At 70.2% G+C, this 15,477-nt stretch overlaps 1 protein-coding gene across 1 annotated transcript in view; it reads left to right on the top strand.

The window, feature by feature from the left end:
- Positions 1 to 15,477, top strand: part of SSPO (SCO-spondin) — a 53,983-nt gene that overhangs the window by 23,737 nt on the left and 14,769 nt on the right. Inside the window, exons 41-73 of the mRNA XM_019534412.1 lie at positions 106 to 324; positions 673 to 800; positions 1,592 to 2,070; positions 2,480 to 2,669; positions 3,326 to 3,383; positions 3,519 to 3,639; positions 3,944 to 4,148; positions 4,353 to 4,494; positions 4,673 to 5,155; positions 5,466 to 5,594; positions 5,695 to 6,126; positions 6,325 to 6,504; positions 6,766 to 6,888; positions 7,175 to 7,304; positions 8,461 to 8,586; positions 8,826 to 8,917; positions 9,170 to 9,358; positions 9,579 to 9,743; positions 9,861 to 10,113; positions 10,337 to 10,383; positions 10,584 to 10,754; positions 10,916 to 11,047; positions 11,323 to 11,468; positions 11,625 to 11,719; positions 11,800 to 11,852; positions 12,249 to 12,419; positions 12,950 to 13,029; positions 13,157 to 13,326; positions 13,520 to 13,566; positions 13,786 to 13,986; positions 14,150 to 14,320; positions 14,539 to 14,736; positions 15,292 to 15,388. Of these exons, the coding sequence (XP_019389957.1) occupies positions 106 to 324; positions 673 to 800; positions 1,592 to 2,070; positions 2,480 to 2,669; positions 3,326 to 3,383; positions 3,519 to 3,639; positions 3,944 to 4,148; positions 4,353 to 4,494; positions 4,673 to 5,155; positions 5,466 to 5,594; positions 5,695 to 6,126; positions 6,325 to 6,504; positions 6,766 to 6,888; positions 7,175 to 7,304; positions 8,461 to 8,586; positions 8,826 to 8,917; positions 9,170 to 9,358; positions 9,579 to 9,743; positions 9,861 to 10,113; positions 10,337 to 10,383; positions 10,584 to 10,754; positions 10,916 to 11,047; positions 11,323 to 11,468; positions 11,625 to 11,719; positions 11,800 to 11,852; positions 12,249 to 12,419; positions 12,950 to 13,029; positions 13,157 to 13,326; positions 13,520 to 13,566; positions 13,786 to 13,986; positions 14,150 to 14,320; positions 14,539 to 14,736; positions 15,292 to 15,388 (5,623 nt within the window). The remainder of the gene's footprint in view (positions 1 to 105; positions 325 to 672; positions 801 to 1,591; positions 2,071 to 2,479; positions 2,670 to 3,325; positions 3,384 to 3,518; positions 3,640 to 3,943; positions 4,149 to 4,352; positions 4,495 to 4,672; positions 5,156 to 5,465; positions 5,595 to 5,694; positions 6,127 to 6,324; positions 6,505 to 6,765; positions 6,889 to 7,174; positions 7,305 to 8,460; positions 8,587 to 8,825; positions 8,918 to 9,169; positions 9,359 to 9,578; positions 9,744 to 9,860; positions 10,114 to 10,336; positions 10,384 to 10,583; positions 10,755 to 10,915; positions 11,048 to 11,322; positions 11,469 to 11,624; positions 11,720 to 11,799; positions 11,853 to 12,248; positions 12,420 to 12,949; positions 13,030 to 13,156; positions 13,327 to 13,519; positions 13,567 to 13,785; positions 13,987 to 14,149; positions 14,321 to 14,538; positions 14,737 to 15,291; positions 15,389 to 15,477) is intronic.

Consider the following 15,477-nt stretch of genomic DNA (forward strand, 5'->3'; position numbering starts at 1 on the left):
CTCTGGTTCCAGCCCTGGGCATCGGTGGCCGCGCCGGCTCCCTCCTCGCAGCCTGCTGCACCCCTGGCTTGCCTCAGAGCCCCTCTGACCCTCCTCTCCCCGCAGACCGCTGCTACGGCCCCCTGGGCCTGGCCTCCTTGCCAGACAGCAGCTTCTCCGCCTCGTCCCAGCAGCCCGAGAACGCCGCACATGCTGCGCGCCTCAACCAGGCGCTGCCGGGGCTGGACCTGCAGGGCTGGGGGCCCCAAGCGGACGTGTACCCCGAGCTCCTCTCCAACCCCCCTTACTTGCAGGTGGACCTTCTGGAGCCCAAGAACCTCACCGGTAGGCGCCTGGTCCTACACAGCTTGCAGGGCACCCACACCCCCAGGGCAGGGCCGGTGGGATGGTGCCTGGATCTCCCAGGCCTGTGCATGGTGCCAGGTACCCCGTGGGGCTGAGATCCGGCTGCCCCCAGGCCCACCCCTGCATCCCAGACCCGGTGGCCTCCGCTCATGCTGCCTCCAGGGTCAGGACGGGGGTCTCTGCACAGCAGGGTGGACACATGAGGAAGCCAGAGGGGCCCAGCGTGTGTGGACAGTCTCCCAGGCAGGGCAGCGCCCCACGGGTGGGGGGCAGAGGGGGCCCTGTGGCGCTGCCTGATCTCTGCTTTGCTCTGCTCTTCTCTCCCAGGGGTGGTGGTGCAGGGTGCAGGCTCCTCAGATGCCTACGTCACCAGCTTCCTCCTGCAATTTAGCATGGACGGGGTGAGATGGCATGACTACCGCGAGGCCTTCCCAGATGCGCAGCTGGAGCCCAAGGTACGTGCACGACACGTCAGCGACCGGGGGCCTGGTGCATCCACCCCACACGGCAGAGCCCCACCACAGCATGGAGACTGCCATGATACCACAGTCCTGTAACCCTGACCAGAGCCCACACGTGCAGACAGGGACTCCCTGAATCAGCGCAGCATGTGTGCACACACATATGGGAGGATGTGCGTGTGTGTTTATGTACATGGGTTCACATATGCTTGCATGTGTGTGTGCTTGTGTGTGTGTACGTGCACGGTTCTCTGTCCATGTACATTTGCACATGTGGTTAAACGCGTGACCTAGTGTCCGTACACGGGTGTGTATGCATGCATGCTTGTGTGTGTTTGCACCCGTGTGTGTTTGCACACGTGTTTGCATTTGTGCACATTTGGATGTGTGTGTGTTTTTAGACATGTGCACAGGTGTGTGCAGGTATGTGTTTGCATGCATGCGCGTACACCTGTGCCGCCAGTGCTGAACGGCCCTGGCACCCTCCTGGCCAGTGTTGGATTTAGGCTTAAGCCTAGGGCCTCACAGTACGAAGGGCCTCTAAGCACGAAAAAAACCCCTGGACATTTTCATTCTGATATGACAAAAATATACATATATATGACTCCACGGTTATTATTCATATTGAGTTCATAAATTTGTGCAGAAATAGCAATAATTCATCTTAAAATGTCATGAAAATCCATTTTCGTGGATTTCATGGATTATTTTTATTAGATGGGACCTCTTAAACTGGACGTAGTTTAGGGCCTCAGCATGTCGTAATCTAGCACCGCTTTTGGCAGCTCTTCCAGGGCAACTTTGACGATGCAACCCCCGTGGTGCGAACTTTCCAGCGCCTGGTGCGGGCGCGGCACGTCCGCATCCTGCCCCAGGACTTCCACAATGGCATCTTCCTGCGCGCTGAGCTGCTGGGCTGCGAGAGAGGTAGCCTGCTTGGCCGGTGCGCTTGCCGTGGGGTGCTTGGCAATGCCAAAAGGAGCCGTCCCTCGGCCGTCCCAGGACAGCCGCAGAGGGCCCGTTACCTCGGCCCTGGGGGGGGCTGCTCAGCCACAGCCTCTCCCCTCGGACCCCCACACTTCTCCCTTCTCTGCCCCAGTGCCCCCCGCGCTGCCTGGAGCCCCCAGCACGCTGCCTGCCCGCCGGCCCTGCCGCGCTGGCCAGTTCCAGTGCCGCAACGGGCGCTGCGTCCCCGCCGGCCCCCACGGTGCTGTCTGCAACGGGGTCGACGACTGCGGAGACCTCTCAGACGAGCTGCGCTGCGGTGAGCGGGCCCGGGGCGTCTCGGGGCTCCGCAGCGTCTATTTGCAATCTTTAATAGGAGCAGGACATCGGTGCTGCAGCCCCGCTGCTTTCCGGGGCGGGCTGGGGGCGATGCCTGGGGCTGCGGTGGGGGTGACTGCGTCGTGTAGTGCACGGGGTGTGTCTGGGCTGGGTCGGACAGGGCTGATCCTGCCTCAGGCGTGGGTTGTACTGGATGTGGCCCTGCAGCTCCCTGCCAGCTCCGTGGCTCTGTGATCCTGGGTGTTGCCTTGCAAAGAAAGCAGGGGTGGTTGGTGGCACTTGCTTTGCCCCCTTCCCCTCCAGGGACCCACTCGAGGCCGAGCCCAGTGTTGCCAGCATGGGCCGTCTCTGCCCCGCACCTCAACCGTGCCCTCCTCTTTGCCCCGCAGGGACTGCCCCATCGCTGGCGCCCTCAACCCCATGGCCGTGCCCGCTGTCCCACTTCCCCTGCGCGGGGACCGGCGGCTGCGTGGACGCGGCCCGGAGGTGCGACGGCATTGCCGACTGCCTGGATGGCACCGACGAGGCCGGCTGCGTCGCCCCGCGTGGGAGCACAGCGCCTCCTGCAGGCACTACAAGGTACCGGGCACCCACAGCAGGGGGGCATTGGCATTGTGGGGGGCAGGGGGGGGCAGCATTTGGGGTGCAGGAGGCCGTGGGGATCTCATGAGGTTCAGCCTGTTCCCAGGCTCGGCCTAGCCCTAGATGCTCGCACCCATTGCTGCCTCCTGCTCGCTCCGCCGGGTGCTGGCCTCTGTGAGACGTCGGCCCTGGAGGTCCCCCTGGGTCCGACTGGGGGCCGTACCCCCGGGGAGCCGGCTTTCTGGTGCACCCCTGTACTAACCCCGTGCCCCACTCCCCGCAGCCCCTCCACCCCCGGGACACCCCGTGTCTGGAGCACGCCCAAGGAGGTGAGCGACCCCGGAGCCAGCAGGAAGGAGAGCTGTGCTGCTGCCCTGTTGCAGACGGGGCCCCGCCGCGCCGGCACGGAGAGGGGGCCTCGGTGGAGGGGCTGGGGGAGAGGAGCTCGGGGAGATGGAGAGGCTGCCGTGGAGTGCAGGGCGGCGGGTGGGGGGAAGTGGGGGCTCAGACTCTGTCCACGAGCTTGGAGATGACCAGGTGTCCTCTGGATCCAGCCCCTTTGTCTCCCAGAGCGGTGCCGGGCAGGACAGACTGCCAGACGGGCACAGTGCAGCCGATGGCCGGTCAGTGACTCTGCTCTCGCTCCCCTCCAGGTGCTGGTGTGGACAGACGGCTGGCCGTTCCCCGACGGCATCCTGCCCACCCCCGCAGGTGCGTCCCACCTGGGCCACCCACCGGCTCTCGCAGCTGGAGGGCAGAGGCAGCGGGGGGACAGGCTCCGGCGGGGAGGCCGTGCGGGGCATGAAGAGCCCCGGGCCTGGCCTGAGCCGCCCCATGTCCCTGCAGGTCCTTGCACCGAGCCGCTGGGGCTGGGCGACGGCCGGATCCGGGACCAGCAGCTGAGCGCCTCCTCCCACCGGGAAGGCAACCCCCCAGGCGCTGGGCGTCTCAACAGCATGCCCAATATGTATGCCTCTTACCTCCGCCCCCCCGAACTGCCACGGGGTGACCGGCCGGGGCATGGCCCCGCAAAAGCCCCGGTCACCTCCTCCGGGGTGGAGAGTGGGGCCGGCTCAGCCCAGGGCTGCAGGAGAGCCAGGAGCACTGGGCAGCCAAGCAGCACCCCCCTGGCCCCAGAGGGGCGGGGGGCAATGCCTGGGGGAGCAGATGTGGCACCCTGCCGTGGGGCTGGGGGTGCCCAGGGGGTCTGTGCCAGCCCCATGGGGGACTGGCTGCAGGCAGGGGGTCCCCGAGCACTTGCTCCCCTCCAGGCCCAACATGGAGCTGGGCTGGAGCCCGCTGCCGGACGACCCCAGCCCCTACTTCCAGGTGGACCTGCTGCAGCCCACCTTCGTGAGCGCCGTGGTCACCCAGGGCGGGACACGCTCGGGGGGGTTCGTCACCCGCTACCGCCTGGCCTACAGCTACGACGGCGCGCGCTACCGCGACTACGCCCCGCGCGGCGGCCCGGCACAGGTGCCCGATAGGCAGCCCTCACCCTCCTCCACGAGGCTCTTGGTGTGATTCTTGGGCCCTGATCCTCCTCTCCTGCGGGGCCCTGATCCTGTCCCACCTCACCCCGAAAGCCGGCCCCACACAGCCCCCTCCTAAGCAGGGCCAAGGTCTCCCCTAACCTCTGCTCTAGCTCCGAGGCAACCCGAACGCCTTCCCCGTTCCTAGGTGCTGGAGGGCAACGCGGACAGCAGCACCCCTGTGCGGCAGGAGCTGAGCCCAGCCATCCTGACCCGCTCCCTGCGCCTCGTGCCCGTGGCGTTTCACCGCGACATCGACCTGCGCCTGGAGCTGCAGGGTTGCCCCTGGGGTAAGGGCCGCTCCCTGGGGCAGGGCAGGCTGGGATCCTGCGTGCAGGCAGGGTCAGCGCAGGGCAGCGGGGACCAGCGTGCAGGCCTGGGCCACGGGTGCAGCAGGCAGGACGGGAGCCCGGGGGACCCGGCACCGGGACTGCCTGCCTGAGCCCATCCTCCTCCTTCCCCTTGCAGGTGCTGCTCCCCCGGGGACCGGACCCGCCAGCCCCTCTGCTGCCTCAGAGCCCGTGGGGACTCCGGCTAGGATGCCCAGCGTAGCCAGCGAGAGCAGCCAGGCCGAGTCCACGGGCAAGCCGATGCCCACAGGAGGTGCAACCGTCCAGAGCCCCTTGCCGGGGACAGCAGCCGGGACTCCGGGGCTGCGGGAGAAGCCTGAGCACACAGGAGCCCCCGCGCTTGCCAGCATCAGCCCCGGTGCGACGGAGCCCCCCACAGCTGTCGTGCCCGGGCTGAGCACCCCCGTGCCCACCGCGGGGGCCCCAGGGACCCCCGGGCTGCCCTGGGCACAGGCGACCTCTCCTGGGACGCCGCGCCGGCCGGGAACCACCCCGCCAGCCATGGCTGCGGTGACGGTGTCAGCTGGAGACCGCGGGATGCCTGGGATGCTCACGGGGTCCTCCGTCCCCGGCTGGCCTGGGCTGGCCACCACCCTCCCAGGTAAGCAGGGGCGTGGATTAGCGCCCAGTCTGGCGGGGAGCTGGCCAGGGCCGGGGGGTCCCCACCACTGCCCCTCAAAGCCCCCCATCCGAAATAGCCTGCAGCGCCGGCTGCCCCCCTTGCACCCGCAGCCGCTGCCTTGGGGTCATCGGCAGCTGAGCGATGCTGTCCCCTTGCATGGGGCCAGAGGAGCAGGCCCATGCCTATGGGTCCAGGGGTAGGCGAGGGGGGAGAGGGGCAGCTGCTTAGAGACCCCAGCCCCCAGCGTTTTCTGCAGTGACCCAGTGCCGCGTGTCCTCCACCGTGGCAGGGCCCCCGCTGCCCCGGCTGCTGTGCACCCAGGGGCAGTTCTCCTGCGAGGTGCTGGGCTGCGTGGATGCGGGCGCCGTGTGCGACGGGCGCGAGGACTGCCTGGATGGCTCCGATGAGTGGCAGTGCGGTGAGTCCGGGGGGGTGCTGCAGTCTGATTTGCTCTCGCCGGGGGTGCAGAGTGGCTGTCGGGGCCCCCCTACCGGTATCGACCCTCTCTCCCCTTGCAGGCGGCCCAGCGCCCTTCACAGTGCCCCCCGCCACCCTGCCGGTGCCCGACGGCCGCCCCGGCGCCTGCTCCCCCAAGCAGTTCCCCTGCGGCAGTGGGGAGTGCCTGCCCCCGGACAAGCGCTGCGACCTGCACCACGACTGCGCCGACGGCTCCGACGAGAGCAGCTGCGGTACGGGCGGCCCCGGGGGGGCGGGCAGCCAGGCCTACCCCCACCTCTCCGGGGGCACGTCCTGCCTGACACCCCCGTCTCTCTCCCCCCACCCAGTCGACTGCATCCTGTCTCCCTGGAGCGGCTGGAGCGAGTGCAGCCGGTCGTGCGGGCTGGGGGTGACCTTCCGGCGCCGGGACCTGCTGCGCCGTGCCCTGCCCGGCGGCCAGTGCGAGCGCAACGAGTTCGACAGTCGCTCCTGCTTCCTCCGCGCCTGCCCAGGTTCCCCCCCCGGCATGCTGCAGCCCCCTGTCGTCTCCCTGATGCCGCCCGGCCGCGGACCTCCCCCCACGGGTCCCAGCTGGATCAGTGGGGAGTGGGTCACAGGGGCCAGGCCAGCCTGGTGGTCGGGGCGGGGGCCGGGGAAGCTGGTCCCCAGCCGCCGGCCCCATGGCACCTCTCTCCCGGGGGGGGCTGCAGTGCACGGTGCCTGGGCCGCGTGGGGCGAGTGGTCGGACTGCGACGCGGAGTGCCGGGGCGGGGTGCGGAGCCGCGCGCGCGGCTGCGCCGACCCCCCGCCCAAGAACGGGGGCCAGGCTTGCCCCGGCGACGCCGTGCAGACAGAGCCCTGCAACCTGCAGCCCTGCGGGGACGCCCGCGGTGAGAGCCCCGGGGAAAGGGTCGGGGTGGGGGCACAGGCGTGACCGAGGTAGGGGATGTCTATGGGGTAGGGAATATAAGGTGGGGGCTAGATTGAGGCCCCCACAGTGAGAGAGTGGACGGGGAGGGGGCTGGGGGCACTGGGCAGGGGGTGCTGAGTGCCAGGAGGGGAGAGCTGCAGGGGGGCCGGGGGTAGCAAGGGGGCACAGCTAGGGTGTCTCCGCCTCACCTGCTGGCCCCCGGCCCCGCTCCTGCCCGTAGACTGCGGCCCGGAGATGGTGTACGTGCAGGCCACGGACTGCGAGAGGGGCCTCGTGGCGCCGTGCCCCCAGGCCTGCCGCGACCTGGGCGCCCAGCGGAGCTGCCAGAGCCCCTGCGTGGAGGGTGAGTGGCGCTGGGGCCCGCGGGCCAGGCCGGGTTGTTCGGGGGAGCAAGAACTCAGGTGTCCCCCCACTGTTCGATGCCTCCTCTCCCTCCCCCTTGGCGGGAGCAGACGTGGGGGTGTCCCCCTGGGCACAGGCTGTGCTGGAGGTGCCCTGCGTGGCACCAGTCCCCCTTGTCCCTGCCCTGGGGTCTGCGGGGTTTCTCCCGTGCCTGCACCTGCAGGAGCCCGCCCCGCTGCGCCAGGCCCGGCGGGTGGGTGCTCACTGTGTCTCGTGGGCCTCGGCAGGCTGCCGGTGCCCCCCCGGGCTCTTCCTGCAGGACGGCGGCTGCGTGAATGTCAGCCAGTGCCACTGCCACGTGGGCCCCGAGCCGCGCCGTCCCGGGGAGATGTTTCTGCGTGACAACTGCAGCCAGTGGTGAGGCACCACAGGGCTCGGCTCCTGCCCACTGCACCTGGCCTCACTGCACCCTGCGCGTTGTCCCCTGCCCACTGCACCTGGCCCTACTGCACATGCTGCTTGCTGCACACTGCCCGCCGTGTGTGATGCCCCCAGCTCCGCTGCATGCTGTGCATTGTACCCTGCTGGCACCGTTCCCCAGTCACACTGCACATTGCCCTACTGCACACTGCAACCTGTTGGCACTGCACTCAGCCCTGCTGCCCATTGCACCTTGCCCCGCTGCCCCCTGCCCTACTGCACACTGCAGCATATCTGCAGAGCACCTGGCCACACGGCACCCTGTGCGTTATACCCTGCTGACACTGTCCCCTGCCCTACTGCACATTGTCTCCTGCCACGATGCCCCCTGCCACACTGCACACTGCACATGCCTGCACTGCCCGCCCCTGCCCACTCACAGCACAGGGCTGCCCAGTCCCGCTCCCTGGGTGGCCTGGCTGAGGTGTGGTCACTGGGCGCTCCCTGCCCTGCCGTGTGCATGCTCACCGCACTGCTAGTGCCCTGAAAGCCCCCTCAGGCCAGGGTGGAGGACCCCCTGGTGGGGGGCACCCCCGGCTGTGCTGACCCCACAGCCCATACGGCATCTCGCAGACCTCTTTGCCTCTTGGGCACAGGCTTAGCAGGAGCCAGGCACCCCCAAGCCTGGAAGGGAGGGAGTGGGGTGAGAAGTGAGAGAGGGTCCAGAAGCAGCGATAAATATGATCCAGAGCCTGGAAGGCAAGTCCTAGGAGGAGAGACTGGAGGGGCTGAGCAGGTTCAGCTGGTGGGAAGGGGCGCAGCCTCGGCCTGGGGTCTCTGGAGCATCTCTGAGCCCCCCTGGCCGTGGCAGGACACTGCCAGCCCTCGTCTCCCGGCTTCAGGTGGGGCGAGTTTGGGGGCTATGGGTGTCTGGGCAATGACCTGTTGCTATTGCTGGGTGTCTGGTGGCTGTGCACAGAGCTATTGCTTATCTGGGTGAGACAAAGCTATACCTGTGCTGGTGCTGCCCGGGGCAGGCATGTTCCCGTGCCCCCACCTGCCCCATGCCACTGCCAAAGCCCCGCTCTGCTCTGACCCCTGACGCAGGTTGCCCTTGCCCTTCTCCCCCTAACCCCATCTGTGTCCTCTGCAGCGTGTGCCTGGACGGCGTGGTCACGTGCGACTCCGTGCCCTGCCCCGTGCCCTGCGGCTGGTCGGCCTGGTCGGCCTGGACGCCCTGCGACCGCAGCTGTGGCGTCGGCATGCAGGAGAGGTTCAGGTGTGCCCGGGGGACACAGCTCCGGGCCCTGGGGACTCTCGCGGTGGGTGGGGAGCAGAGCCAGCATCCCCCCCGGGACATCAGGTGACGGTTCTCCGTGGCTCGGGGAGCCCTAGGGAAGAGATGGAGCCGTGCTGGCCGGGGGGAGCTCGGAGCTGCCCCCACGTCCCACTGCCACCGGGGTGGAGGAGGGGAACAGGGTCAGCAGGAGGGTGCTACTGACCCCCTCCTCCCCACAGGTCGCCCTCCAACCCCGCTGCAGCAAACGGCGGGGCCCCCTGCGATGGGGACGCCCAGGAGGTGCGGGAGTGCCACACGCCCTGCCCCGCTGGTACGTACGTGTTGCTGGGGGCTGCGTGCCGGCCGGGGGGTGGCGACACCGGGTCAGCTGTCAGCAGTGGGGGCGATAGCGCACCCGGGGGGGACCCAGCAGTCCAGGCGGCCCTGCTTCAGTGCAGCCCCCAGCACCCTCCACCCCAGCCGGTCCTAGGGGGCCTGCTGCCTCCCACCCCCTTCCGTGCGTGGTGCAGCTGTGTCCCCTGGCACCAGCACTGACCCTCTCCCTCCCTCATGATGCTCCCAGAGCCGCCCGGGCCCTGGAGCGCCTGGACCCCGTGGTCGCCCTGCTCCAAGACCTGCTTCTACGACGTGGACCGAGTCGGGGTGCGGAAGCGCTTCCGCCACTGCAACGGCACCGGGGAGCTCAGCGCAGGGGGCAGCTGCCAGGGGCCGTCCGTGCAGGAGGAGCCGTGTGACACGCCGCCCTGCCCTGGTGAGTGCCGCTGGGGGCAGGAAGGCACCGAGACCCAGGGGAGGACGGGAGGGGTCGCTGGCGTGGCAGCGTGGCCCCAAGGATGGGACGTGCTCCTGGGTAGTGGTGCTCCACCCTGGCTGGGGGGTCCTGCCTCCATCCTGCCCCCTTCACCCCAACACTGGGGAGGCTGGGGACCTTCCAACCTCTCACCCCTCATGCTGCTGGCTCTCCCCGGCAGTGGAGGGCGTCTGGACCCCGTGGACGGCCTGGTCCGCCTGCTCAGCCGCCTGCGACTCCGGCGTCCAGACCCGCAACCGGACCTGCTCGAACCCGGCCTACGGCGGGCCCGAGTGCTCGGGGCCCCTGGTCCAGACCCGCGACTGCAACACGCAGCCCTGCAAGGGTACGGGGATGGGGCTGGGCAGAGGGGACGTTCACCCCCGTGGCTGGGAGATGCCCAAGGGAGGGGCAGGCCTCTGGGGCATGATGCAGCAAGTGCCCACGCCCCCCCTGCCCACAGTGCTGTGCCCGGAAAACATGGTGTACCGCACGGCCGAGGAGTGCCAAGAGCACGGCGGCGCTTGCCCGCGGCTCTGCCTGGACCAGGACGTCGGTGTGGAGTGTGCCGCGCATTGCTACGACGGCTGCTACTGCCCTGCCGGGCTCCGGCTGCTCAACGACACCTGCGTGCCACCCACCGCCTGCCCCTGCCACCACCAGGGCCTGCTCTACCCACCTGGCACCACTGCCCCACTCGACGCCTGCAACAACTGGTAGGTGCCGGTGGCCCGGGGACCCTGGCTGGGGCTGGATTCGAGGCACGAATACGCCATGGGTTGATAAAGGGGCAGCGTGAGACTTTCTGTCTTGTTCGCGATTCCCGCTTTCCTCATTCCTGATGTGTTGTTGGCATTTTTTGATGGCTGTGGAGCGTGGGGCTGATCCCAGACCTCTGCAGCTGCTGGGATCAGCTGACCGGCTCTGTCTCCTCCACAGCACCTGCATCTCTGGGGAGATGGTGTGCGGCACGGAGCCTTGTCCAGGTAACATCCAGCCCTGGCCCTGCCCTGGCCAGGCTACGGCGCTCTCCAAGGCGGGTGCTCAGGGCTGGGTGGGGACAGGAAGGTGCAATGCCAGGGCGCTGGGTCCAGGCCAGCCCCAGCTGCCACGTGGTGCAGTCTGGTCCCTCAGGGTCCCCAGGGATCCCCAGGGGTGGGTCCCTAATGCCATTGCCCCCTTGCAGTGGACTGCGGTTGGAGCAGCTGGACGGCGTGGAGCTCCTGCAGCCGTAGCTGCAACGTGGGCACGCAGCGGCGGTACCGCGCTGCCTCCCAGCCGCCCGCCGCCTTTGGGGGCCGCGAGTGTCCGGGCCCCAGCGTGGAGGTCACCTTCTGCAGCCTGCAGCCCTGCAAAGGTGCGTGAGCCAGCGCAGCTGCCAGGGAGACCCCCCTGCTCCGGCCGGGGGGCACAGGCGGTCTGTGGGGTCGGGGGTCCTGGGGGGTGGGTGCGGACCCCGAGAGGCGTGGTGGGACCTGCCTGGTCCCGGCATGCCTGAGCGGTGCCCATTCTGCGCAGGTGTGGGGGCGGAGTGGGGCCCCTGGTCCGAGTGCTCGGTGCCCTGCGGGGGCGGCTACCACAACCGCACGCGGGCCAGCGCCACCCTCCACCGGGTCGAGTTTGCCACCTGCAACCTCCAGCCCTGTGCCGGTGAGGCCCTGTCTGTCTGTCTGTCTGTCTGAGCCCCTGGCTCCACCAAACCCAGCTCCGGAGCCTCCTCCCAGCTCCATGCCCATCTCCTCCGGCTCATGCCCCCTCCTTGGCCATCGGAGAAATGCAGCCAGGACACCCCCCTTTCGCCTCTGACCCCAGTGTCCCATGCACGGCCGGCACCGCGAGGGCCTTGCCAGCTTGGGGCACTTGCCAGCCCCCCCAAGACGCTTGCTCGTGCCCTCTCCCATCTCCCCGCTTTCACCCCACGCCAGGCGAGACGCCCGGCGTCTGCCCGGACGGGAAGGTCTGGCAGGAGTGCGGCGACGTGCCGGCCTTGTGTGCGGAGCTGAGCGCGGCGTTCCCGGCCAACGGGACTTGCCGCGCCGGCTGCTACTGCCCCCCCGGTGCCGTCCTGCTGGTGAGTAAGGGGCTGTGCCAGATGTGGCCGTGGGGGCAGCAGGTGGAAGAGAGGCCCCGCCCCGCCTGCTGCCCCCGCGGGGTCCCGCCGCCCGGTCTGGGGTCCCAGCGAAGACGCGTGGCGGGCTGGGATGTCCAACGTGCCGTGTGCCCGCAGGACAACGCGTGCGTGCCGGCGTCCGAGTGCCCGTGCACTGAGGCCGGCGTGCTGTACCGCCCCGGCGACACCGTGACCAGGGGCTGCGAGAGCTGGTCAGTGCGCCCTGCCCGCGGCTCCCCACGCCCCTGTCCCGTGTCCTCCAGGGCTGACCCCTGCTCTGTCCCTCCCCCAGCTCCTGCGTGTCCGGCCGCGTCTCCAACTGCTCCCGCGGGCCCTGCGGGCACGGTAAGGCAGAGCGGGGCATCTTGGAGCCCAGGGAAAGTGGGTGCCCCCCAATCTGGTGCCCCCAGAAGCGGATGGTCCCACTGCCTGGGCCCCCTCGCTCGTGGGGACCCAAAGACTCTGTCCCACTTGCGCCCACCCTGCTCCTGGCCTGCCCTGGGTCACCAGGCAGCCCGTACCACCCCACGGCCCTAGCCCGGCTCTGCTCCCCAAACTCAGCACCCATGACCCGCCAGCACTCCCCCCCAGGCAGGGACCAGAGGCACCCAGGCCCCCACCCCCGGGCTCTCCCTGCGGGGGAGCGTTGCAGCCTGGGACGGGTCTGGGAAGACCCTCTCTGGTCCCTGGGGTGCAGGGAGCTGCCAGCCTCCCTGCAGCGGTGCCCCCGCTTCCCCCCAGCGAACGGCAGCTGGTCGGAGTGGACCCCCTGGAGCGAGTGCTCGGCCTCCTGCGGGCTGGGCCTCCAGAACCGGTACCGCTTCTGCACGGACCCCACGCCTGCCGGCACCGGGCTGCCCTGCCCGGGCCCCGAGAGCGAGGTGCAGCCCTGCCACCGCCAGCCCTGCTCCCGTGAGTGCCCCGGGCTGAGCTGGGGGGGTGGTCTCTGGGTCCTCTCTGCATGGCTGGGGTTGGCGGGGGGAGGCCCCCCACCAGGGGCATGCACCCCCCGCTCTGCGCGCGGGGGCTGACGGCAGTGCCTATGCCAGGGATTGGGGGCTGGGGTGCCTGGAGCCCCTGGGGCGAGTGCACCCGGAGCTGTGGCGGGGGCCTGAGGACCCGGACCCGCGGCTGCGACAACCCTCCGCCCCAGGGCCAGGGCGACTACTGCGAGGGGACCCCCACCCAGGTGGAGGCCTGCCACCCCCACGACTGCCCCGGTGAGTGGGGCTGGGCTGGCGGGTGGTGATGCTGGGGGGGTGCGGGGTTGCAATGGGGGCATCCAGCAGGCCAGGGTGGGGGTGCCAGAAAAGGATGCTCTGCTCTTCCACCCTCGCAAATGGGCTGGAGGAGTCACCCCCAGCCCGGCAGAGGGCTGTGGGGTGGGAGTCCCCGGGGTGCCGTGGGCCCCGCCCTCACACCCTGCCTCCCCGCACCCGCAGCGCTGGAGTGCGCAGTTGTGGAGGGCTCCGTGTACAGCCGCTGCGGCCCCTCCTGCCCCCGTTCCTGCGACGACATCTCGGTAAGAGCCCCAGGGTGGCACCCCACACCGCTGCCTCCCCTGCTCTGGACGCCGTGATCCCCCAGCGCGTCGGGGGTGCTGCGGCCTGGGAGCCCGGTCCCCTCCTGACCGTGCCCCGTGTGCCCAGCACTGCGTCTGGAGCTGCGAGCCCGGCTGCTACTGCACCCACGGGCAGGTGCTGAGCGAGAACGGCACGGCCTGCGTCGACCCGCGGGACTGCACCTGCCTGGACCTGCTCAGCGGCCGCCGGCACCAGCCCGGCCAGACCATGCCCCGGGGCGATGGCTGCAATCACTGGTGAGGGGCTGGGGCAGGGGTAGCGGAGCCTGGAGACCACCTGGTGCTTTGGATCTTGTCCCAAACCCCGGGTCGCGCTCTGGAGACGCGCCCGGGCTGCAGCTCAGCCGGCCTCGTAGAACCAGGGGTGCTGGCTCCATGCCGCGGCTGGGCCCGCACCCCTGGCCTCACTGCCCTCGCCTCCCCGCCCCAGCACCTGCACCGGGGGGAAGATGCTCTGCACCAGCCTGCCCTGCCCAGGTGAGGAGCCAGGAGGGTCTCGCTACCGCAGGGGCGGGGGATGAGGTGCCCTGCAAGTGGTGGGGAGATGGGCTGGGGGGATCCTGGAGGCAGGAGGGGGCCTGGAGGGGCTCCAGGGGAGAGTGTGGGGAGTCGGCGCCCCCCCACGGATAGGCTGCGGGGGACGGAGGGTCCCTGGGGTGGCCCATGCCAACCCCTGCCCGGCTCTCCGTCCCCCAGTGCCCGGCGCCTGGTGCGACTGGTCCCCCTGGACCCCCTGCTCGAGGACGTGCGGCAGCGAGGCCACGACGCGGTACCGTGCCTGCGCCTGCCCCCAGCCCCAGCACGGCGGCTCCGACTGCGCCGGGGACCAGGAGCGCCACGGGGACGCCGGCGTCCAGCTGCAGCGCCAGGACTGCCCCTCTGCCACCTTCTGCCCAGGTGCCAGCCCCCCCTCCCCAGGGCCCTGGCTGCATGGGACCCTGGGGGTACCCGGGGCATGGGGCGGAGACCCGTGTCCCCCCCTGCCCCCCCCCGAGGCCCCAGCTGAGCAAGGAGGGGCGGCCGGGGCGGCTCTGGGTCTCACGCCTTGTCCTGCTGGCAGTGGATGGCGGCTGGAGCTCCTGGGGCCCCTGGTCGCCCTGCGACGCCTGCGGCGGGGAGTCGACGCGCGGCCGGGATTGCAGCAGCCCCCCTGCCCGCTTCGGGGGCAAGCTGTGCCCCGGGGAGGCCTGGCAGAGCCGGCCGTGCCACGACGGGGCCACCGCCTGCGAAGGTGAGACGTCGGCTGGCCCACGGGGACCGATCTGCTCCCCCATCCCAGGCCCCGGTCTCTGCCCTGGCACCAGCGACAGCCGGGCCGGTCTCCCGGCTCAGCCCGGGGCCGTGGGACGCTGCGATGAAGCATCGCCCCTGCGGGCCCTGCGGCAGCACGCCGCGGGTACCCGCATCCACCTGCCCCGCTGGGCGCTGACCCCCCATGCCCTCCCTCAGGCTGCGGCGGGGGGCAAGTGCCCTTCTCCTGCGGGAAGCCGTGTCCCCGCTCCTGCGAGGACCTGCAAGCCGACGCCGGCTGCCTGGAGAGCGCGCGGTGCCAGCCCGCCTGCGGCTGTCCCGAGGGGCGGCTGCTGCAGGACGGGGCCTGCGTGAGCCCGGGGCAGTGCCGCTGCAAGTACCAGAGCGGCTCGGGGGGTGAGTGGCCCCGGGCCCGGGGCAGCAGGGGGTCGGAGGCCCGGGGGTCCAGACTGGGGGGTTTCCCTTTCCTCCGCAGCAGGGGCATGGCTTGGGCCCGGGGTCTCTGAAGCATCCAAGCCCCGCTTTGCAGCAGCAGGATGTTGGCGGCTGCGGCCCCTTTGCTTTCCGGGGGGCAGGGCAGGGGCGGGGGTATACCTGGGGTGACTGTTGCGCGGCTCCGAGGCCGGACACGAGTTTTGTCTGGGCTGGTTTGGACGGGGCTTGGACTGGACGTGACCCCGCAGCTCCCTGCCAGCTCTGCGTCGTTGTGACGATGATCCTGGAGGCAGGGTTAGGGGGTCCTGCGCCAGCCCTGGCCTGGCAGGAAGGGAGCACCGGGGTCCAAGACCCCAACCTGAGACAAGTGGGGTAGGGGGGACGGCGCGGCGAGACGCTGTTGGGTTGCAAGCAGAGGTCCGGCTTGCACTTCGCCCCGTGCCTGGGGTGCAGCAGCTATGGGGGCCGGCGGAGGAAGGGGCACTGGGATGACGTCTCCCGTGTCCGCACCCACAGGGACCCCCGAAGACCGGACCTTGCCAGGCTGGGCCGGCCCTGCCCCCTGGGAATACGTGCAGCCCGGAGAGACGGTGCACGGGCCCTGCCAGAACTGGTGGGTGCTGGGGGGCAGCTGAGCCCTGACCCGAGGGGGCGGTAGCGAGGCAGGTGCCCCAGGGGCTGTGGCTGGGCGGGGGGGCGGCC

Source organism: Crocodylus porosus, unplaced genomic scaffold, assembly GCF_001723895.1.
Source record: "Crocodylus porosus isolate Cpor-Errol unplaced genomic scaffold, CroPor_comp1, whole genome shotgun sequence".
Classification (NCBI taxonomy): domain Eukaryota; kingdom Metazoa; phylum Chordata; order Crocodylia; family Crocodylidae; genus Crocodylus; species Crocodylus porosus.